The sequence below is a fragment of the Monodelphis domestica genome, chromosome 8 (assembly GCF_027887165.1).
Source record: "Monodelphis domestica isolate mMonDom1 chromosome 8, mMonDom1.pri, whole genome shotgun sequence".
In the NCBI taxonomy this organism is placed as follows: domain Eukaryota; kingdom Metazoa; phylum Chordata; class Mammalia; order Didelphimorphia; family Didelphidae; genus Monodelphis; species Monodelphis domestica.
Genome location: NC_077234.1, coordinates 2,587,109 through 2,610,577, shown reverse-complemented (window position 1 = coordinate 2,610,577; position 23,469 = coordinate 2,587,109). Strand labels below are relative to the sequence as shown.

General features: G+C 57.4%; 1 protein-coding gene across 1 annotated transcript in view; it reads right to left on the bottom strand.

Annotated features, from left to right (window-relative positions):
- Positions 1-23,469, bottom strand: part of ATP2A3 (ATPase sarcoplasmic/endoplasmic reticulum Ca2+ transporting 3) — a 59,525-nt gene that overhangs the window by 6,884 nt on the left and 29,172 nt on the right. Inside the window, exons 9-19 of the mRNA XM_056807852.1 lie at positions 15,048-15,136; positions 12,612-12,714; positions 12,388-12,519; positions 12,048-12,173; positions 10,014-10,232; positions 9,027-9,362; positions 8,476-8,696; positions 4,125-4,327; positions 3,035-3,120; positions 2,754-2,887; positions 1,546-1,663 (exon numbers count right to left, since the gene is read on the bottom strand). Coding sequence (XP_056663830.1) covers positions 1,546-1,663; positions 2,754-2,887; positions 3,035-3,120; positions 4,125-4,327; positions 8,476-8,696; positions 9,027-9,362; positions 10,014-10,232; positions 12,048-12,173; positions 12,388-12,519; positions 12,612-12,714; positions 15,048-15,136 — 1,767 coding nt within the window. The remainder of the gene's footprint in view (positions 1-1,545; positions 1,664-2,753; positions 2,888-3,034; positions 3,121-4,124; positions 4,328-8,475; positions 8,697-9,026; positions 9,363-10,013; positions 10,233-12,047; positions 12,174-12,387; positions 12,520-12,611; positions 12,715-15,047; positions 15,137-23,469) is intronic.

Sequence of the window (23,469 nt, the reverse complement as noted above, 5' to 3'; positions counted from 1 at the left end):
TCTCTGTCTCTCTATCTCTGTCTCTCTGTCTCTCTCTCTCTCTGTCTCTCTCGTCTCTCTCTCTCTATCTCTGTCTCTCTCTCTCTGTCTCTCTCTCTATCCCCCTCTCTCTGTCTCTCTCTCTCTCTCTCTGTCTCTCTCTCTCTCTCTCTCTCTCTCTCTCTCTGTCTCTGTCTCTCTCTCTCTGTCTCCTCTGTCTCTCTCTCTCTGTCTCTCTCTCTCTCTCTCTCTGTCTCCTGTCTCTCTCTCTCTCTCTGTCTCTCTCTCTCTGTCTCTCTCTCTCCCCCTCTCTCTGTCTCTCTGTCTCTCTCTGTCTCTCTCTCTCTCTCTCTCTCTCTCTCTGTCTCTCTCTCTCTCCCCCTCTCTCTCTCTCTCTGTCTCTCTCTGTCTCTCTCTCTCTCCCCCTCTCTCTGTCTCTCTGTCTCTCTCTCTGTCTCTCTATCTCTGTCTCTCTGTCTCTCTCTCTCTCTGTCTCTCTGTCTCTCTCTCTCTATCTCTGTCTCTCTCTCTCTGTCTCTCTCTCTCTCCCCCTCTCTCTGTCTCTCTCTCTCTCTCTCTGTCTCTCTCTCTCTCTCTCTCTCTCTCTGTCTCTGTCTCTCTCTCTCTGTCTCTCTGTCTCTCTCTCTCTCTGTCTCTCTCTCTCTCTCTCTCTGTCTCTCTGTCTCTCTCTCTCTCTCTGTCTCTCTCTCTCTGTCTCTCTCTCTCCCCTCCTCTCTCTCTGTCTCTCTCTCTCTGTCTCTCTCTCTCTCTCTCTCTCTCTCTGTCTCTGTCTCTCTCTCTCTGTCTCTCTGTCTCTCTCTCTCTCTGTCTCTCTCTCTCTCTCTGTCTCTCTGTCTCTCTCTCTCTCTCTGTCTCTCTGTCTCTCTCTCTCTGTCTCTCTCTCTCTGTCTCTCTCCCCTCTCTCTCTCCCCCTCTCTCTCTCTCTGTCTCTGTCTCTCTCTCTCTGTCTCTCTCTGTCTCTCTGTCTCTCTCTCTCTCTCTCTCTCTGTCTCTCTCTCTCTCCCCCTCTCTCTGTCTCTCTCTCTCTCTCTGTCTCTCTCTCTCTCTCTCTCTCTCTCTCTGTCTCTGTCTCTCTCTCTCTGTCTCTCTGTCTCTCTCTCTCTCTGTCTCTCTGTCTCTCTCTCTCTGTCTCTCTGTCTCTCTCTCTCTCTCTCTCTCTCTGTCTCTCTCTCTCTGTCTCTCTCTCTCTGTCTCTCTCTCTCTCTCTCTCTCTCTCTCTCTCTCTCTCTCTCTCTCTGTCTCTGTCTCTCTGTCTCTCTGTCTCTCTGTCTCTCTGTCTCTCTCTCTCTCTCTCTCTCTGTCTCTCTCTCCCTCCCTCCCTCCCTCCCAGGCGGGTCTTCTAAACACTTCCCAGCTGTCCCCCGAAGCTCCGAGGCATCAAGGGCCAGGTCAAGCCAGCTCCTCCCCAGCAGCTCTCTGAGCCCCCCACCCTGCCTCACCTATGGACTTCTGCTCTCTCTGGTGCTCTGGCCCGGCTGGAGCTCCCTCCGCCCCCCCCAGGCCGGCCCAGGCCGTGGCGCCCCATAGCGCCTCGCGGGCACTCACGGGCATGGGCTTGACATAGAGGACCAGGAAGTGGAGGGCCATGGACATGGCGATGGCGCCCAGAAGCCAGAGGTTCAGCCAGGGGGGCATCCGCAGCAGAGACTGGTTTTCTGATACGCTGGAAGGTTGAGAACAGACGCAGACCCTGAGCCGGGGAGGGCTTCGAGGCGGCTGACTAGGTGGCGAGACCCGGGCCGTGCCAAGGGAGTGCCAGGCTGCCCGTGCTGGTCTCCCCGACCATCCAGCCGGCCCAGCAGCCTGCCGGTTGCTCAGGAGAGCACCGGGAGAGCCCCCTCCCCGTCACTTCCCACCCCGCGATGGACAGAGAATATGACTCAGAGACACGGCGTCCCCTGTGCCCCATCTAGTGTCAGAGATGGGCCTTGAAGGCAGACCTCTGCTGCCTCCAGTCCCACCTGTCCTGCCACTAGAGCATGAAGTAAGCCTAGGATCCCCAGAGGGAAGAGGGGACCCCAGAAGCCATCCATCAAGCCTCCAAAGGGAAGGCGAAGAAGTTGGCCTACACATGCCCAGGGAGCAGGCTTCAGAGGTGGGACTCGAACCCAGATCCCCTGACCTCAGAGTCCACATTCTTTTGCCAGTTCCAAGTAGCTGGGGGGCAAAGGCGAGCCCCCAAGGAATCCCCCTCCCCACTGCCCAGGTGTCTACGAGAGCAAAGGCCTGGGGAATGAAGCCGCGGTTGGCCAGGGCCTTCAGCTGCCGTCCCAGCTGGGCCAGGAAGGCCTGGACAAGAGGGAACCGAGGCTCGGGGAGTCGTGGGCCATCGCCCTTGCGGGCATCCCTCTGGAGGAGGACATTCCTCAGCCCTCTGGCCTCAGACAGCTGCTCCTGGGGCAGAGCGGGGGCTGGCTGGGCCCATGCTCTCAGGGCTTCTCTTCCCAGGAAGCGTGGGCCATGGCGGCCTTGGGGCTCACTAAGTGCCCCGGATCCTTTTCAGGCAGCCCCCCACACCTTCCTGGGCTTGAAGACGGACCCCCGAAAGGCTGGACGTTTGCGCCTCACTGAGCAGATGAGCCCACCGAGGTGGAGGCTCTATAAGAGCCGCTCCTGCTCGCAGAGGGGGCCCTGAGGCCGGGTCTTCCCCTCCTGGCGTCTCGCCGCCAGCTTCCGGGGGGCAGAAGGGCAGGCCGGCCTGTCACGGGGGCGCCCCGACTCCCGGCAGGCCTCCCAATCCCGCTGCCTCTCACCTGTTGAGCGCGTTGCACATCTCGATGGTCACCAGCACCGACAGGGCCATCGTGGTGGGGTACCGAGACTCGAAGACCCCACAGTCGACGCCTTCGAAGATGGGGTTCCCCTCCGAGCACCTCATGAAGTTCCTCTGGAGGGATGGGGGCGGTTAGGGCCTCACTCGTCCCCGGCCCTCCCTGGGGGAGGGGGGGCACTCCTCTGCGCTCCCCGCAGCCCAGCAGCCTTCTTCCCGTGCCCCCCGCCTCCGGCCCCGGCCCCTCCGCCCTCGCTCACTCACCAGTTGGTGGAAGGTGAGTTGAGGTCCTCCAGCGTCATAGAGAAACCACCACGTGGCTGCGCCCACGGTGGCCAGGCCCACGTATACTGTCAGGAGGGGACAGAGGCGGCGGCTTGGGGGGACGACCCGGGCAGCCCTCTGCCCCAGACCAGATCGGGGGGCTCAGTGGGGACAGAGGCCTGGCTCAGGGTCCAGCAGAGGCGGGGCTCGGGCCTGCCTCTCTCCCCCACCCACCGGTGCTCCCAGCCTTGGGGCCGTCCAGAGAAGTGCCCGCTGAGCTGGCACGGATGCCCAGCCTGGCAGCACCGGGGAGAGGGCAAGGGAGAAGGCAGCCTCCCAGGATGGCCTTTTCTCATGCTGAGATCTTCCCCTCCCCAGAAGAGCCTGAAGGGTCCGTCTCCAAAGGGCGGCCTTGATGGGGGCTGCCCGATTACAGGGGCCGTGCCCAGTAGAGTCCCTGGTCCCCTGCCTTCCCTGGGGGCTCCCTGGCCCCAACAGGAGCTCTCGACCCCCAGGTGTCCCCAATGGGAGCTGTCTCCAATGGAGAATGCCCAGGATCATTCCTTCTGGCTCAGATGAGTGCCAGGGCCTCCCAGCAGGGCCGTCTCTCTGTCTCTCTCTTTATCTCTGTCTCTGTCTGTCCCTCTGGCTCTCTGGCTCATGTCTTGGATGAGGGGGCTGGACCAGAGCATCTGGACGGCCCCTCCTAGACCCGAAGGCCCAGAGTGCCTGTGGTTTATGCAGCCGCAGGGTCACCCTCTCCCCTGCCCAGAGCTTGCTGGGGCTCCCTATGGCTTCACCCAAAGAAGTCCAGGCTCCTGACTGACTTTTGAGCCCTCCCCTTCTCCTTCCCTCCCCGTAGGCCACGCCATCCCCGGGCCCCTGGGCCTCGCCTGGCCTCTCCCCACAGCAAGCCTGTGCCAGGGGAGCCCTTCCACCGTCCCCCCCTTTGCCCCTCTGCCTCCTTTCCAGTTCCAGACAGCCCAGGGCAGGGCCTTCACCCTCGTGCCTGCCAGGGGCTTGCAGGCAGCATGGTCTCTGTGGGGCAGTCCCATTCCCTGGCCAGCGGGAAGGCCACGGCCCCTCTCACCTCCGATGGCCAGGTAGCGGAAGAAGAGCCAGCCGCTGATGAGGGGCTCCTGGGGGTTCCGGGGTAGCTTCTCCATGATGTCCAGGTCAGGGGGGTTGAAGCCAAGGGCCGTGGCCGGCAGTCCGTCAGTCACCAAGTTCACCCAGAGCAGCTGAACAGGGATGAGAGCCTCCGGAAGGCCCAGGATGGCTGTCAGGAAGATGCTGGAGAGCAGACTGTGAGTGACCCTTGAGCCTAGCCTCTGCCCACCCCCCTGCATGCTTCCCTGCCTGTCAGCCCATCTGCAGCACACAGCCTGGTGCCAGAAGGGGCACACTCCCTGAAGACTAGCTTCATTCCGTGTCCAGAGCCTGGGCCTCCTGGCCAAGGTCCCAGGCTGACCACAAGGGAGCAGAGAGGTCATCTGGCCCAACCCATTCTATAGAGAAGGACCCTGAGGCCCAGGGAGATAAAGGGACTTGTCTATTTGTAAGGAGGGAAATGAAATTAAAGAGAAGGAAACACACAAGAGGACAGGTCAGAGGGAAATGTACAATTTCAATCATTGCTGCAAATGTGAATGGGCTGAACTCACCCATAAAAGAGAAGGGGAGAGCAGAGTGAAGTAAAACAGAAAATCCAACAGCATGTTGTTTATAACACACACACACACACACACACACACACACACACACACACACTCACTCACTCACTCACTCACACTGGAAATTCAAAGATTCACATAAAATTAAAACAAGGGGTTAGCACAAAAGCTATCATACTGTGGTTGTATTCGAAAAAGCAAGGACAACAATCCTTCAAATAAAGATGCTGTGTGCACATCTATGTACATGTGTGCATATGTACAGATTAGATAAAAATAGATAATCAGGGAAATTACATTATTCCCAGTCATCATAGGTAATGAATCAATGTTAACACCTAATATTTATGCACTTAACAGAGCATCCAAAAAAACTGAATTAGAAGATTAAATAGAAAGTACAACTATAATAATGGGGGAATCTTAATGTACCTCTTCCAGATCCAGAAAAATTGAACCAAAAAATAAATAAGGAAGAAGTTAAGACCTAGATAAATTTTAGAAAAATTAAGTATGATATATATCTCTGGTCATTACTGAATGGAAGCAGAAAGGAATTCACATACTTTTCTAAGCCACACATGCTGCCTTTACAAAAACTGACTATGTTTTGAGACACAGACTTCACCCAAAAACATACAAAAGGAGAAATACTAAACACATCATTTACTAATCATAGTGCAATAAAAAACTATATTCAATAATGGGCCCCCAAAGAAAGAAATTAAAAGTAGCTGGAGATCAAATAATGTAATTCTAAAGAACTGATGGTTCATAGAACAAAAGAAAATTACAATAATGAGAGAATATACCAAACACTTCATAGGAAATGGATAAAAGAGTTATGAGAAGGTATTCTATGTCATGTAATGCTTTCATCAACAAAAGAAAAAATAAATCAATGAATTGGACATATAATTTCAAAAAGCTTGAACAAATGAAAAATCCTCAACTAAAAAGGCAAAATAGAAATTATGAAAATTAGAGATTAATAAAATTGAAAGCAAAAAAATCATTACATTAATAAAGAAAAGTAGGAGGTTTAAAAAACTAATCAAATAGGACACAGTTAGGTGGCTCAGTGGATTGAGAGTCAGGTCTAGAGATGTAAGATCCTGTGTTCAAATCTGGCCTCAGACACTTCCTAGCTATGAGATCCTGAGCAAGTCACTTAACCCTTATTGCCTAGCCCTTACTGCTCTTCTGCCTTGGAATCAATTCAAGGTATTGATTCTAAGATGAAAGGCCAGGGTTTTTTTTTAACCAACTTATCAAATAGAGTTAACTAACCTGATGTAAGAGAGAGAGGAAAACCAAATAGTTCACACTGAAAATGAAAAGGGAAACTTGACAATAATTAAAGAGAAAAAAAAAGAAATTCTTAGAAACTGTTTTGCCCAATTATACACTGATAACTTGAAGAAAAGCGATGTCTACATACAAAAGTATAGTTAGTAAAAAAAAAAAGAAATAAATTATTCAAATAACCCAATATCAGAAAAGTCTTTGAAGAAGCCATAAATGAACTCCCAGAGAAAAAACTCTTTAGGATCAGATGGATTTGCAAGTGAATTCTACCAAACATTCAAAGATGAGCAAGAAAAAGCAGTACTCGGGGAAATTTATATCCTTGAGTTCATATGTTAACAAATTAGGGAGGGCAGAGGTCAATGAATTGGGCATGCAAATTAAAAAATAGAAAGTGAACAAATTAAAAATCCTCAGATGAAGACTAAATTAGAGATCCTAAAAATCAAAGGAGAAATTAATAAAATTGAAAGTAAAAGAACTATTGAATTAATAAATGAGACTAGAAGCTGGTACTTTGAAAAAACAAATAAAATAGACAAAGTACTGATTAATCTAATAAAAAAGGAAAGAAGAAAACCAAATTAATAGTATCAAAGGTGAAAAGGGAGAGCTCACCTCCAATGAAGAGGAAATTAAGACAATCATTAAAAATTATTTTGTCCGATTATATGGCAATAAATATGGCAACCTAGGTGATATGGATGGATATTTACAAAAATATAAGTTGCCTAGATTAACAGAAGAAGAAATAGAATACCTAAATAATCCCATATCAGAAAAAGAAACTGAACAAGCCATCATAGATGAGCAAGATGAACAGTGCATAAACCATTTGCAGCTATAAGAACATCTCTTTCTTTCATTTCTTTCTATAATATAAAAATGATCTTGATACCAAAACCAGAAAAAAGATGAAGGGACGAAAGACCAAAATCCCTAATGGAAAGAGGGCAGGGAAGAAATATTTAGGTAGCTTTTGCCTCCAGCTGATGTTTTGGGTTTCAACTCCACTATTGTCTTCATCAAGTCCTGCCCAGAATAAACTTATAGCCAGGAAATTCATGATGATGATGATGATGATGATGACCTCAGCTTGGCTACTCTCACTTCATTGCTTCTTCCTCTCTGATTGGAGGGCTGGAGGTGGAGCAAAGTCTCCTCCTAAACTCTCCCTTTAGAGGGGACTCAGAAGGCTAGCCAGCTCCTCATTTGTCACCAGCTGCTCTGCTCTGTTCCAACTCCACCCTCACCCAACGTCCATGCCAGCTATCCTTCCTCGTTCCAATTTCTTTTTGTCTATTGTCTTCCCTCCATAAGACGGTAAGCCCTTTGAGAGCAGGGACTCTTTTTCTTATTTGTATGTATCCCTACATTTTCATTTTGCATGGTACTTGGCTTAGAGTAGGTGATTACCAACTGTTTCTCATATCACCAATAGTGCTACTCTGTAACAGGCTTTATAAACACTATTTCATTTTACCCTCTCCTCCCTGCCTCTTAGTCTTTCTCTGCCTGTTCTGTCTTCTTTCCTCTCTGTCCCTCTGCCTCTGCCCCATCTCCTCTGTTTCTCCTCTCTTACTCTTTCTCTGTCTCTTTTCTTGCTATCTCTTCCCTCTCTTCTCTATCTCCATCTTTCTGTTTCTTCTCTCTCCTCTCCATCATTCTGCCTCTCTCTCTCTTCTCTGTCTGGGTCTCTGTCTGCTCTCTCTCTGCGTCTCCCCGATCTCCTTTGTCTCTTGCTCTCTCTCTTCTCTGTATCTCTCTCCTGTCCCTGTTTCTCTCCTCCCTCTGTCTCTCTGCCCCTCCCCTTCTTTATCTCTCAGTATTTTTCCGTCTCTCTCTACCTCTCCCCCATCTCCTCTCGGCCTCAGTCTCTTTCTCTTTTTGTCTTAAAGAATGCTGTATGTGTTCTGGGTTGGCCATGTGGGAGAGGGCTGTGGCGATATCAGAGGAAACTGGTGATGCCGAAACAAGAAGAGCCATAAAACATTAAGAAGAGCCAGGATTTCCCTCTGCCTGAATGGGCAGGGGGCAGACACCGAACCCGAGGCCCCTCTGCTCCCCGAGAGCCTGGGGATTGTGGGGGGTTTTCATTGTTTTGGGAATCAGGTGAAGGTGGTGATGAGGGGTGGGAGCAGGGACCAAAGAGCTGCCACCAGTTATCAGAGTGTCTGTGGCCGAGTGACTTCGCCTCATTTTCCTCATGTGTCAAAGAAGGGAATTGGACGAGAAGAGACAGAAAGGGCCTCCCCCTGGTGCTCTGCTCCCAGCACCAATGCCCCAGGATCCAGGCTCTACATTGCCCCCAGCATGGACACTGGTCTACACCCCCATGCTCGCTCCAGGGTTCTGGGATGGTCTAGGTTCTGGGTTCCACGGTCGCCCTGGTTCTGGGCCTCTCCCTGGGGGACAGAGTCCAAAGGGCTGCGTGTGAGCAGGGCAGGAGGTAGCTCTTACCACACGACCTCTCCCACGTTGGAGGAGATGAGATAGCGGATGAACTGCTTCATGTTGTTGTAGATGGCCCGGCCCTCCTCCACGGCCGCCACAATGGTGGAGAAGTTGTCGTCCGACAGCACCATCTCCGCTGCTGACTTGGCCACGGCCGTCCCTGAGCCCATGGCAATGCCAATCTCGGCCTTCTTAAGGGCAGGGGCATCATTCACGCCATCTCCAGTCTGCCGAGAGGGCCCGGGGAAGAGGGTGAGCGTGCAGCAGGGCACGTGCTCTTCACAACCAGTCACAGAGGGCTCGTTCCCTCACCCTGTCCCCACCCCTGGCAATGGGCATTCTCGGGGCCTTCAGGGGAGGATGTAAGCATGCCATGTGCCCAGATGGCACCTGCAGAGGGAGTCCTGTGCCCTCTCCCTGGGGGCAGCTGAGTGCGGCATCCCTCAGCCCAGCCTTGTGGCCTCTGCTCCTTCCCCACCCTCAGGTCCTCTCCCGGGGGTATGGGCACAGGGAGGCCAGGACCAAGGGGTGCCCCTGCCCGGCCACCCGGCCCTCACCATGGCTGTGATCTCGTGGAAGGACTGCAGGTACTCCACGATCTTGGACTTGTGGGAAGGCTCCACACGAGCGAAGCAGCGGGCCGTCCGGCAGGCGTCGCGCTGCTGCTCGGGAGTCATGTCGTCGAACTCGCGGCCTGTGTAGGCTTTGCTGGACACGTCCTCAGTCTCAGAGAAGATGCCGATGCGCCGGCAGATGGCCACGGCCGTGCCCTTGTTGTCCCCCGTGATCATGATCACGCGGATGCCAGCCTTGCGGCACATCTCGATGGACGAAGCAACCTCCTTCCGGGGAGGGTCCAGCATCCCCACACAGCCCACGAAGGTCAGGTCCACCTGGAGGCCAGAGCAGCCGCGCAGGGTGTTTGCACAGCCTGGAGGGCCTGGGGGGGAGGCGGCAGAGGTGCTGGGGGGGAAGAGGCGGGTGCTGGGGGGGAGGCAACAGGGGTGCTGGGGGGGAAGAGGCGGGGTGCTGGGGGGGAAGAGGTGGGGTGCTGGGGGGGAGGCAGCAGGGTGCTGGGGGGGAAGAGGTGGGGTGCTGGGGGGGAAGAGGTGGGGTGCTGGGGGGGAGGCAGCAGGGTGCTGGGGGGGAAGAGGCGGGGTGCTGGGGGGGAAGAGGCGGGGTGCTGGGGGGGAAGAGGTGGGGTGCTGGGGGGAGGCAGCAGAGGTGCTGGGGGGGAAGAGGCGGGGTGCTGGGGGGGAGGCAGCAGGGGTGCTGGGGGGGAAGAGGCGGGGTGCTGGGGGGGAGGCAGCAGGGGTGCTGGGGGGGAAGAGGCGGGGTGCTGGGGGGGAAGAGGTGGGGTGCTGGGGGGGAGGCAGCAGGGTGCTGGGGGGGAAGAGGTGGGGTGCTGGGGGGGAAGAGGCGGGGTGCTGGGGGGGAAGAGGCGGGGTGCTGGGGGGGAGGCAGCAGGGGTGCTGGAGGAGCCTGGGAGGAGGCGGCAGGGGTGCTGGCGGTGCAAGTGAAGGGCCAGGAGGGAGGCTTCTCACCTCATAGTTGATGAACTCGGTGGCATCGTCCAGTTGCATGTCCTCCACCTTGCGGGGGGAGTCTCGGGTGGCCAGGGCCAGGCAGCGCAGGGTGTCGATGCCCGCACCCCAGTCCCGGATCCGAGCCAGGATCTTCTCCCGGGCAGCGGGGGTGAGGGGCGCCGTGCGGCTGCCAATCCGCATGTAGCGGCAACGCTCGATCACGCTTTCCGGGGCTCCCTGTGGAACAGAACGGGGTGGGGGTGGGAAGGCGGCTCCAGAGGGCTCCACAGGCCGGCCCTGCAGCCGTGCCCAGAGAAGGCCCTGGAGGAGCGCTCCCTCCCTCCGGGGCAGGATTCGAAGGCCGAAAGAGGGCAGGAAGCGCAAGGGGGCTGGGGGCGCCCAGCTACCAAGTGTCTGAGGGCAGATTTGAATCCAGGACCTCCCGGCCCTGGGCCTGGCTGCCTCTGGCCTCTCCCTGGGGAGGAGCTTTCAGCATTGGGAATCTTCCCACCAGTGAGCTGAAACAGGCCTCTGCTGTGTCCATGGCTATCCGCAGGGCGGGCAGGCCTCTTGGGGAGACCCGGGGGGAGGCCCTGGGCCTCTGCTGGACGTGCCCGCTCCCAGAGGCAGCCCCCCTTAAACCTCGGCTCCTGGAGCCCCGGGGCCGGAGCCGGTCTGCACACGCCCCTGCCTTCCCCGGACACTCGCTCGCTCCTGGGTCCGCCCGGACGGCCCGCTGCGGGCCTGGCTTACGGGGCTGGCCGAGAAAGGCCGAAGCTTTCCTGCACAGGCGAGTGCGGCCCGGCGCTCGATCCCAGGCCGGTCCTCTGTGCGAGAGGCCAGGCGGCTGCCCCCGATTGGCCTCAGGAGCCTGGCCGGGGGGAGGCCGGTCCTGGGCTCCAAAGCGAGTCCCCGCTGCTGTGGGACCCTGGAGGTCTCTCGGAGCCACAGCTGGCCTTGACTGGACGGGCTGCCAGGACAAATCAGCTCTCGGGGGGCCCCGCTGAGGCCCCCACGACCAGCCGAAGCCCAGAGGCTGGAGAGGAGCCGGGCACGACGTCCTCGGCAGTCTGGGGACGGAGGCGGGCAGAGCCTGCAGCCGCCGAAGCCCCAGAGCCGGGGAGACGCCGCCGGGAAAGCCCGATCGCCCCCTGGCCCGGGCCGCTACGGAGCCTCTGCCGTAGCCTCTCGCGGCCCCTTCCTTGGCCTCGACTGGCTCCGCGGCTGTGGGTCCCCCATCAGCCCGCAGGGGGCCGAGCTCGGCCTTCCTGGTTAATGTCGGAACGTTTCTCAGGTGTGTCGTGGCCCGGAGCAGCGGAGCGAGCTTAGAAGGATGGAACCCGGAGCCGGCTGGGGCAAGGAGGGCGCAGAAGACAGAGCAAGTGGGAGAGGGAAGCCCAGTGGTTAGGGCCGCCGAGGCAGGGACTCCGGCTCACGTACGAGCCAGTGTCTGGGCTCAGGGGGCTCCCCTGGGATGGAGGGACCCACGAGGCCAGCCCTGGGCCCCAGAGACCTCTGACTGGCTTTCCTGGCATCCTCAGGGGGGCTCCAAGCTGGGGCCACCTTTGGGCAGGGAGATGAGTTCGGCCCCTGGTTCAAGGTTCATGGAATCGGCACCCTCAACTTAAATCCTCCCAGAGACAGAGAGCTCACTCCCTTTCAGGACAGCCCGGGCCATTGTCATTGTGCCTGTCTTTTATTTCCTGGGCTGGCAGCCGGCTCCCGGTACCTCCAGCCATCTGGAGCTGCCCAGGCGTGCCCGCCCTTCCCTCCGCTCGTGTCCCCCAAGTCTCCGAGCTGAGGGTGCCCAGAGCCCCCGGAGGCTCCCTGCCTTGGCTTCCCGGGCTCAGCTCAGGCCGGTGCCTCCCCGAGACCCCAGGAGGAGGGGGTGGCCCTGGCCCCCCTTGACAGGTGAGGCAATGAGGGTGGGAAGGCAGAGCCTCGAGCCACGGAGCCAGGCTCCACAGTCGGGGCCTACCTGGGGCAGAGGAGCAGTCGTGCCCCTGCCTCGGGCCGCCCCCCAGCACCCCCCCCATGCCGTGGAGAACGGACCTTCACAAACAACTTGCTGCCCGCAGTGGGCTGGCTCGGGCCGACGGGGGTGCAGAACACGGACATGGACTTGCGGTCCCGGGAGAACTCCAAGGTGCACTCCTTCCTCATCAGCTGCCTGATGACCTGCAGGGACACGGACACGGTGGTCGCAGAGGCCGGCCCTGCCGCGGAGGCGCCACGCCGCTGCCGGGGTCAGGCAGTGGGTCGAGGATGGACTGCGCCAAGCCGTGGCCGTGGGAGGAGCCTGTGTTCCGGCCCCTCCCCCCGGCGGCTCTGCTCTGGCCTGGCGCCCCCCTGGCCCAGCAGGGAGAGCCGGGAGGCGGGGGGCCCCACTCACCCCGTTGCAGGCTCCGGCCCGCTCCACCCTGGACAGTCGGCTCAGGTCTGTGTCGAAGACGTTCATCTTCTCCACCAGGCACGTGAGCGCCGTCTCTGTGGCTTCCCCGACCTTCTCGTAGACCTTCTTGGCCTGGGGAGGGCGCGCGGTCAGGGGCTCTGGGGGAAGGGGGGGCGCGGAGGGGGACCCCGCCCGCCGGCCCCGGCCCCGGCCGCCGGCCTCACCTCGCTGTAGTCCAGCGACGAGTCGTTGCAGAAGGCGCAGATGGTGGCCAGCTCCACCAGCCCGTCGTACTGGCTGCTGCGCACCGGCTGCCCGTCCCGGAGCCTACGAGAGCCCGGAGCGCGGAGCTCAGCAGCGGCCTCCGCCCGGACCTCCAGCGTGACCCCAAATGCCGGCCCCTGGGCTGACCCCAGGAGAGGCCTCCCCGGACTGCCCGAGCTAGCGGCCGGCCCCAGCCGTGCCCCCTCTCAGGAGCAGCGGAGGCCGGCGGGGCGGCAGGCTCCCGGGAGGTCCTCGACCTCACAGCCACGGGCCTGGCCACGCAGAGCCCCAGGGAAGCGCAGCCCTGAGATGCCCCCAGCAGAGGGCACTGTTGGCCCCCGGAGCCCGGCCTGGTGCCCCACAGAGCCTCTGCGGGGAGCCGCTCCCAGGCAGGCCTTCCCAGTTCGTGACCCGGATGGAGCCAGGACTCAGGCCTCCTGGACGCACCGTCCAGCTTCCCTCGAGCAGCCCACCGTGACCTTGTGGGTCACTGAGGCCCTCGGATCGTCGTCAGGCCCAGATCTTAACCCGTGACGTCCAGAGGACCTCTTGAACCCGGCACAGTGCCTTCATCTGAATGACTCCGCCGGCGTGCACCCCCCGCACCCCCCAAGAGCTCAGGGGCCACCCCAGAGACCCTCCTCCGAGCTGGCCTCCAGCCCTCGCCAAGCAGCGCTCTTTGGGCCCGGCCAAAGCCCCGCTCGCTCGCTGGCAGCTCCAGCAGCCCCTTCGTGACCCGACCGGAGGGAGGATCAGCCAAGGAAGCGCCTCCTCCCACGGCAAACAAAGCCCGGCCGGGCCTGGGCCAAGGCAAACACGGAGGCTCGGCCCAAGCGCCAACGACGCGGCCGCCTCAAATGTCACCATTCATTCCCATCGCCCCAGGGAGTCCCAAGAGGAAGAGCCAGAGTCCCCCCCCCCCCCCCCGCCCCCTCCCCGCCCCGGCGCGGGATGTTCCCAGCCAGTCACTGCCTGCGCCGAGGCCCCCCCCCCCCCCCGCCCTGTTCTGGGGCCTGGAGCTGCTGCTTTGGGCCTCTGCACACTAACGGCTGAGGCCTCTCTGGGCACCCAAAGAATCACCCGGGGGCCAGCCAGGCAATACCTTTGGGGGGGCCAAGGCTGCCCCGAGAGCTTTGTGTCCATCACAGCATGTTCCCTGGGCCCCAACCCTCAATCCTGACACCCGGGGGCCCCAACCCTCAATCCTGACACCCGGGGGCCCCAACCCTCAATCCTGACACCTGGGGGCCCCGACCCTCAATCCTGACACCCGGGGGCCCCAACCCTCAATCCTGACACCTGGGGGCCCAACCCTCAATCCTGACACCCGGGGGCCCAACCCTCAATCCTGACACCCGGGGGCCCCAACCCTCAATCCTGACACCTGGGGGCCCAACCCTCAATCCTGACACCCGGGGGCCCAACCCTCAATCCTGACACCCGGGGGCCCAACCCTCAATCCTGACACCCGGGGGCCCAACCCTCAATCCTGACACCCGGGGGGCCCAACCCTCAATCCTGACACCCGGGGGCCCCAACCCTCAATCCTGACACCCGGGGGCCCCAACCCTCAATCCTGACACCTGGGGGGCCCAACCCTCAATCCTGACACCCGGGGGCCCAACCCTCAATCCTGACACCTGGGGGCCCAACCCTCAATCCTGACACCCGGGGGCCCAACCCTCAATCCTGACACCTGGGGGCCCAACCCTCAATCCTGACACCCGGGGGCCCAACCCTCAATCCTGACACCTGGGGGCCCAACCCTCAATCCTGACACCCGGGGGCCCAACCCTCAATCCTGACACCTGGGGGCCCAACCCTCAATCCTGACACCCGGGGGCCCAACCCTCAATCCTGACACCTGGGGGCCCAACCCTCAATCCTGACACCCGGGGGCCCAACCCTCAATCCTGACACCCGGGGGCCCCAACCCTCAATCCTGACACCCGGGGGCCCCAACCCTCAATCCTGACACCCGGGGGCCCAACCCTCAATCCTGACACCTGGGGGCCCAACCCTCAATCCTGACACCCGGGGGCCCCAACCCTCAATCCTGACACCCGGGGGCCCCAACCCTCAATCCTGACACCCGGGGGCCCCAACCCTCAATCCTGACACCTGGGGGCCCCGACCCTCAATCCGGACACCTGGGGGCCCCGACCCTCAATCCTGACACCCGGGGGCCCCAACCCTCAATCCTGACACCCGGGGGCCCCAACCCTCAATCCTGACACCCAGGGGCCCAACCCTCAATCCTGACACCCGGGGGCCCCAACCCTCAATCCTGACACCCAGGGGCCCAACCCTCAATCCTGACACCTGGGGGCCCCGACCCTCAATCCGGACACCTGGGGGCCCCGACCCTCAATCCCCAGCCCTCCAGCCATACTCACACTTGGCCTTCAGGTTCATAGGTGGAGCCCGTGACGCTGAATTCATGGAGGCTGCAGTCCCCTCCGTCCGGCTGGCCAATGATAAACATCTGTAGGGGACGCAGAAGCAGGGCTGAGCGGGGGCTCGGCACGTGTCCGTGAGGCTTCTGTCCAGAGCTGTGCCCTTGGCATGCCGCCTGGCCCCCAGCAGGCACTTAACACGCGCCCACAGTGTCTGGCCCCCCAAAGCAAAGCCCCGAATGCTCCCTGCGGTTCCCCAAGGCTCCTGGAGGCCCAGCGTCGGGCACACAGTAGGCACTCGGCCATCGTGGACCAGGCCGACCGCCAGGCAGAAACGTGGCTCTGCGGGCTCAGCAGAAGTTCCGTTGTCCCCGCTGCACGATCTCAGAAGGCGAATGGCATCCCAGGCCAAGAGGAGAGCTGGGGGAGGCAGCACCCATGGGAGCCCGGAGCCTGGCCCAGGACTCACAAGCGGACACAGGAGATGCAAGACTGAGGAGGAGGAGGAGGAGGAGGAGACGGCGCTCATTCAGCGGAGGCTTCCAGTGGCCTTTGCCCCAAGCCTCAGTCCCCTGAACACCTGCGACCTCCCCCCCCCCCCCCCCCGGACCACCCCTCCATCCTGGTAGTCCCTTCTCCCATAGGTGAGTTCTTCCTGAGACCCCGTTCTGAGGGGGGCCAGACCAGCCACCCTTCCCTCTCTGGACTTCACAGCTCCCCTCCATGGACAGTCTTTCCCGTTAGAATATAAGGGCCTTGAAGGCAGCAACTGTGCCTGCCTCCCCAGAGCTCAGCACAGAGCCAGGTACAGGGTAAGCCCTTCACGAATGTGTCTGGGCCACCCACAGTAAACCAAAGCGCTCTGTTCTCTGTTTGGGAGGGGCTCCTCTCTGTTCCTCAGACTGCAAGCTCCCTGGAGGCAGGCTGCATCCTGTCCTGGCCCCGGCCCCTCTGGCCAGGGACGGGCAGCGGCTGTTCGGCTGACTGTCCATGGAGGCGGCACGTGATCTTATGAGCTGACACAGGACCGAAGGCCAGCAGGAGGGCTCTCATTCCCTGGAGGAAGTCATCTCAGCTGTGGGAAGCCCCATTACAGTCCTCCAAGAGGGAATAGTCTGAGGGAAGGGAGGGAAGATGCTGGCCAAGGGGGGATGTTTGCTTGTCTTCTGCCTCTCCTGCTTCATGAGGCCTGGCCAGGCACCAGAGGTCATCTGGCCTCTCTCTGCGCTCTAGCAGCTTAGGACCAGCCTCACCTCTGCCACATGGAGTGCAAGCTGGAGACCCAGATTCCCCCATCTCTGAGCTTGTGCCTCTGAGAGCCCAGGGCCCTGACTCGGCTGCAGCAATGTCCTTTCCTATGAGGGGGTGTCCCTTGAGTGGGGAATGGCTGAACACATTGTGGTGTCTGTTGGGGATGGAATACTCTTGTGCTCAAAGGAATGATGAACTGGAGGGACTCCATGTGAACTGGGACAACCTCCAGGAACTGATGCAGAGTGAAAGGAGCAGAACCAGGACAACATTGTACACAGAGACAGATACACTGTGGTGCAATTGAATGTAACTGACTTTGCTACTAGCAACAATGCAGTGACCCAGGACAATCCAGAGGAACTTATGAGAAAGAAGCTCCACATCCAGAGGAAGAACTGTGGGAGCAGAAATGCAGAAGAGAAACATGATTTATCACTTGCATATATGGGTATAGGATTTGGGGATCTGGCTTTAAAAGATCACTCTGTTGCAAAAAATGAATAATATAGAAATAGGTATCAAGTGATAACATTTGTACAACTCAGTGGAATTGCTTATCAGCTCAGGGTGGGGGAGAAAAGAGAGGAGGGAGAGAAAATAAACCATGAAACCATGGAAAAATATAAAAAAAAAATTAAAAATCCTTAAAAAAAATAAAGGTATACCATTAGAGTTGATTTTTTCCCTTAAAAAAAAAGAAAAAGGTCCTTTCCTAAGAAAGGCATGTCTGTGGGAGTTTGTGGGAGTGTGTCTATGAGTGTGTGTGCACATGTGTCTGTGTGTGAGTGTATCTGTTAGTGAGTGCGCGTGTGTGTGTATATGTGACAGCATGAGTGTGTGTGAGAGAATATGTGTGACTGAGTGTGTGTGTAGGAAGCTTTGTGGGAGTGTGTGTTAAAGTGGGTATGAATGGGGGTGAGTGGCAGAGCAGATGGCATTTCCCTAGTACACTTGCCACCGCCTGGTGAGACACTGAGGATGTCGTGTGGACCATGAGGAATGCTCGCCAAGGGGGGAAACCCTGTGCCCAGGCTCCTGCTCTCCTAGTCAGCTGGACACCAGAGACAACTGCACCTGCCATAGCTGGGTGCTAGGGACACAGCAAACATTCTCTTTGCTTTAATGGTCACTTCTGAAGTCCTGTGATGTCCCTGGCAGGACAAGGACCCTCTGTCACTGATGCCCACAAGCCCCTCAACCCTGTGGGGATACTCTCAGGAGTAGCAGGGGCCTGGTTCATGGTCAATGAGGCGCCCTGCCCTGCCCCGACCAGGTCAGCCCTCAGATGCAAGACCTTGAATTCCAGGCCAGCTCATTGGGGTCCTGAGGGCTGGGGTCAGCTGACAAACCTTCTGAGACCCCTGAAGAGGCATCCAGGTGGGGCTTCATTAAAGCCATCTTTTAAACCTTTCCCAGTTGCCATTTCCTAGATCGTTCTTCGGTTTTCCTGAAGCCTCCCCTTTTTGGCTCCCGTCACTGTCACCGGTTTCTAAATTGACTCCATGGCGGGCGTGATTTCTGCCTCTTCCCATTGCCTGGGTTTTTTCCGCCCGAGCATGCATCTATTTTGGGGAGAATTCTCTGTGTCCTTGGAGACTGCTGGCTCGCCTTTTTTCCATTCTGTTCTCCCCATCTGTCCAACTTTCCCAGCTCACTCAGTAAACACTCTGCTCCACAGGCTCTTGGCTGTTGGTCTTCTTGCCTCATTTATCACAGTTCGATCATGGGGTGTCGAGGTCCTCCGTCACTTCTCTGGGCACACACGTGTCTGGCTGAGCCGCTTCTCCTGCTGCTGACTGACACATTATTCCCGGCCACCAGGAGGTTTGGGGCGTGGCACATCCGAATGCTCCTTCGGCCAGGATGTCCTGGTCCGTTTTCTGACTCGTGTCCAGCCCCGTCTTTTTATACCTCAGATGGGGTTTTGTTCTCCTCCGAGCTGAGTTTGCTGCGAAAGCCAAGGCGCCTCCTGCCTGGCACTTGTGGAGAAGTCGGTCGGTCCTTGGCCCGTTCCAGCAAAGCTTCCAGAATTCCTTCCCTGTCATTAGAGCTGGATGAGTATGGAAAATCTTGACCCCGGCGCACCTCTGGGCCTGCGTCCTGGGTTTCTTTCCACTTGGGCCGACTGCCTGCGGCTGACCATGCTGGGGAACGTTCCCTTCTGCCTCGTTCTCTAACGAAGGGAGGACGCTGGCTGCTCTCCCTCCACGGGCATCCCGGCTGGTTTGGGTTGGCAGAGCCTTCCCAGGCACACGGCCCCGAATGGGGGGGACAGAGAGGAGGCTGCGGCAATGACAGGAGGACACAGCCCAGGGAAAGGGCAATCCCTCACCGCTGGAGGCCGGGAGGGGGAGGAGGTGGAGGTCAGGCCCAGGCCTGGTGGAAGGAAGCCGGCAGGAAGGCTCCCGGCATCGCTGGGGGAGGGCCCGTGGGGGCTCTTACGGGAGGGGGCCATCCCTGCCCAAGCATCCCCAGGACGAGCAGAGGCTGCCATCTGCTGAGACCCTGCGGCCAAGCCTCTTCGGATGCTCCGTGGCAGCGGCTTCTTTGTCTCCCCGCATCGTCTGGGGATGGCCTGGGAGCTTTCCTGTAATGTGTCAGCGCTGCGACTTCCCTACAGAGAAAGGGGCTCCCTCCCTCGATTCCGGTCCCCCCTCGCTCTCCAGCTTAACACTTCCAGGGCTAGCTGGGCCCTTGGGGGTGCGAGGCAGGATGGCCCCAGAATCTGCTCTCTTCCCACCTCGCCGTGAGAACTCCTTGGGCTCGGTGTCCTCTCTGGCTGACTGTCTGTCTTGGCATTCCCTGACTCTCTCCTGGCACGGGTCTACCGGCCTTTGGCATCCCGGCTTCCCTACGCTCCAGAACGTCCTCATCGCCCCGTGGGCCGTGGGGTCAGCTTCTTGCTTGGTTTTCCCCTTGTCCTTGTTTCTGGGGCTCAGAGAGGCAGTGTGACATTCTGGTCAAAGAGCAGTCCTGGGTGCGAGACCTGCCTTCGCCACCCCCAGACAACTCTAACACAATACCCTGTGGAGGAAGGTGCCCACCTGCACAGGCCGGAAGAGCTTCTTCACCTGAAAGTTCAGTGAAATCACAGCTCCAGGCCCTGCCCTGTGGCCCTCCCAACCAGCCAAAATGGCAAATCATGTTCCCAGACCTGATGGTTCATCTACCACCTCCACACCTTTGCACAGGCCATCTGCCCATGCTTAGAAACTAGTCCTTCCTCGTCACTACCTCTCTGAATGCAAAGGTACCTTCAAAGCTATGCCAAAAAGCCACCTCTTCCAGGAAGCCTTTCCTGACAGGATTTCCTCAGCTGTGCCTCAAATAACCCAGGAGATCTGGGTTGGGTTCCTGGTGTGCCCCTGGCAGAACTTGAACCCCCAAAGATGGGGGTCATCCTTCGCTTAGCCTCTGAACCCCCCCCCCGCACCTCTCCCAATGCCTGGTACACAGCAGGTGCTTATTTGTACTTGCTGGCCCAGAGTGGGCCCCAGAGGCCGGGGCACTGCCTCCCTTGGCTTCCCATCAGCAGCCAGGGCTAGCTCTGGGCACCCGTGGGGCCATCCCACTGCCGGACAGGCAGGCCCAGACCCCAGGCGTGGCTCCTGAGCTGGGGGCCCGGGGCTAGGCAGGAGGGAGTTGGGGAGCCCCGCACCCAGAGCCAGCCCCACTTTGGGGGGGCAATACTGCTCAGCCCAACCCTCAGGATCACGTGAGGGAGCAATAGCTGCCCCCCAACAAGCTGTGTGAGCTTGGACAAGTCACTTGCCCATCCGGATCTCCCTTTCCTGGTGGGTGAAGCAAGGGGGTTGGGCTCCATAGGGCCAAAGTACATACACTCTAAGCACCCCCTCACCTCCCGGTCACTCCTCTAAAAGCACTGGGGGAAGGGCAGTGCAGCCTGGTGGTCAGAGCCCCCGAGGGGGAGACAGGAAGGTCTGGAACAAGCCCCCTCGTTTACTGCGAGATACATCAAGTAAGATACGCCCCACCTTCCCCGCCCGGGCACTGAGCCATGTGGCCTTGGAGCCAGGGACGGTGCTCCTGGGCCTCCACATCCAAGAGACCTGAGAGAGGACAAAGGCTCGGAGGAAGGAGAGTACTTCCAGCAGAGCCCCTCCTCCCAGCCACCATCGCCCCCTTCTCTCTGAGGAGCCACGCGGGATGCACCTGGGAGGGCTCTAGGGCAGTGGCGGGGGCAGGGCTGGGCGTGGGCTCTCCCGTGGCTCTGTCGGTGGCTCAGAAAGGCGTGGCGGGGTGCTCGCGGGTCTGGGGGATGCCAAGCTGGCAGGGCAGCCTCAGCCACAGGACCAGGAGAAAATAGACGGCTTTATGAGCCGGGTCAAAACCCCTCCCGGCTGAGCAAGGGGGGAGCTCAGGGGGGGCCCCGCTGGGCCCTCCAGGACGCGCCTGGGAAAGCTGAGACCTCCCCAAGGCCTGGGCAAGGCTCGGGCCTCTGCTTGGTTCCCCTCTTTGGGCCCTTCCAGCTCGCTCCTCCCAGGGCACCCAAAGGTGCTGCGGGCAGCTTCGGGCGCCTGCCGGAGGGCCAGGCCTGGCAGCCCTCAGAGCCCTGCGCGGCTCAGGGGTGCTGTGGAGGAGCCGCCGGACGAACGGCTCTGCACGCCTCCCCCCGCACTTGGCCGCAGCTGAAGCCGGCGGCCCTGCCTCCCAGCCCAGCCCCCTCCATGACAGCAGGCGGCGCAGAGCTGGCCAAATCAAACAGGAAAGGCCTCCCGGGCTCATCCGGCGCTTGGCCACGACTGCAGGACGGCCCGCAGCCACAGAGACGTGGCGGAGCAGCCGCTCGCCTCCTGCCGCTTCTCCGGGCCCCCGGCCCCCCTCTGGGCTCCCTCTGTCCCCCAAGCTCCCCAAGGGCAGGCACCACCTGTGCGCCTCCTTTCCCGTCCTGCCCAGCACACGGACGGACAGCCCTGGCTGAAGGCGACTGCATCGGACTGTCCTCCCAGCGGGCAGCACGGGACTAGGCACCTAGGAGGGGCTCCCCCGGAGGGGGTGGGTGAGAAGGAGGCCTTCGAGAGTGTGCTGGAGTTACGACACAGGTAAAACCCTGTGGAAGGGGGCTGGGAGGAGGGGAGGGAAAGAACACGAATCGGGCCAGCACGGGAAAAGAGTCTAAATGAATTAATGAAATAAAGCTTAACAATAAAAAATCATGTGTTGAAGTTGAGGCAGCCTTGAATGACAGACTTTCCAAAGGGCCGAAGCATGTCCAGTAACGCACAGGTGCACCTGATTCTGCCTCCTGCCCTTATGTCATTGTACACGGTGGCTTTTCCCCAGACTCAGCTCAGGTGCCACCTCCTACAGGCTGCCATCCCTGATGCCCACATGTAGTATAGTTCTTGCTTTCCTCAAAGCACCTGCTCTTGACCTAAGACCATGAGCTCCTCAGAGGCAGGGACATTTCATTCTTATCTCCTCACTCCCAAGAGAGCAGAGCCCAACTTTGACACAGAGTTCAAAGTGAAGAAATAGGCTGGAAAAAAGCGAACGTCGGAAAAGGAACCTGATCATCACAAGCTAGCATGTTCGTAGGGAAGTCAAAGACATAAACCCAAAAGGTTACTGCAATGGGAAAATGGCTACAAGCAACATTTCAGAAAAAAATCCTAATTGGACCAAAGCACAGCAAGAATTCCTGGGAGAATAGTTAGGACAGAGCCAAGATGGCAGACAAAAGGCAGGGAGGGGATTGCCTGCACTCTCTCAAATGTCACTCTAAACAAGCTTCAAAGGAAAATGTGACTTGGTCTCAGGACCAAAAAGAATTCATGGGCGAGTTCAAAAAGGATTTCTGAGATCAACTGTATGCGAGTTAGAGGAAAACTTGGAAAAAGAAATGAGAATGACATTAGAAAATCATGAAAAAAGAGTCAACAGCTTGGTAAAGGAGGCACAAAAAGTATTGAAGAAAACATCAACTTAAGAAACAGAATAGGTCTAATGGTAAAAGAGGCACTAAAGAGAACTCCTTAAAAGCAGAATTAGCCAAGTGGGAAAAGATGTGCAAAAATTCATTGAAAAAAAATTTTCCTAAAAGTTCAAATTGGGTAAGTAAAAGCTAATGACTCCATGAGACATTAAAAAACAATAAAGCAAAAAAAAGATTGAAAAAAATTTTAAAGTATGAAATATCTCATTAGAAAAACAATTGATCTAGAAAAATAGATTGAGACCTAATTTAAGAATTCTTGGACTACCTGAAAGCCATGATTTTAAAAAGCCAATGTATCATATTTCAAGAAATTATGAAGGAAATGGACCCGACATCTTAGATCCTGAGGGTAAAATAGAAATGGAAAGAATTCCCCAATCACCTCTGAAAGAGATGCCAAAATGAAAATTCTCAGGAATATTAGAGCCAAATTTCAGAGCTCTCAGATGAAGAAGATAATATTATAAGCAGCCAGAAAGAAACAATTCAAAGGCCATGGAGCTCTGAAAATCATTACACAAGATTTAGCAGCTTCCACATTAAAGGATCAGAGAACTTGGAATCGAATATTTTAGAAGGCATAAGGGCTAGGATCACAAAGAATCACCTACCTAGAAAAAAATGAGTATGATACTTTGGTGGGGGTGGAGAATTGTTGTTTAATGAAATAGAAGACTACCAAGCATTCTTGATGAAAAGGCCAGATCTAAATAGAACATTTAACAAGCAGAAGACTCAAGAGAAGTATTAAAAGGTAAACCTGAAAGGATAATCATAAGAGATTCAATAAAAACTAAACTATTTACACTCCTAAAGAGGAAGATAATACATTTAAGTCTTGGGAACTTTATCATCATTAGGGCAGTCAGACAGGGGGTATGGGTATGAGCCAATTATTTAGAGACGATCTCCAGAAAAGAAATGCTGAGGTGAGAAAGAGAGATGCACTGGAGAAGGACAAAGAGCCATGTGGAATGGGGCAATTTTTCTCACATAAAAGAGATTCAAGGAAAACTTTTACAGAGGAGGAGGAGAAAATGGGGGGATGGTAAGCAGGCAATACTTGAACCTTATTCTCAGCAGAATTGGTTCAAAGAGGAAAGACCATTGTGCATTTTGAAATGGACTTATGCCCTGGGAGACTCCATCTCCCAGGACTCTATTGCAACTTCCTCTCACACATCCCACTTCCTTTGTGGGAGGTATCAG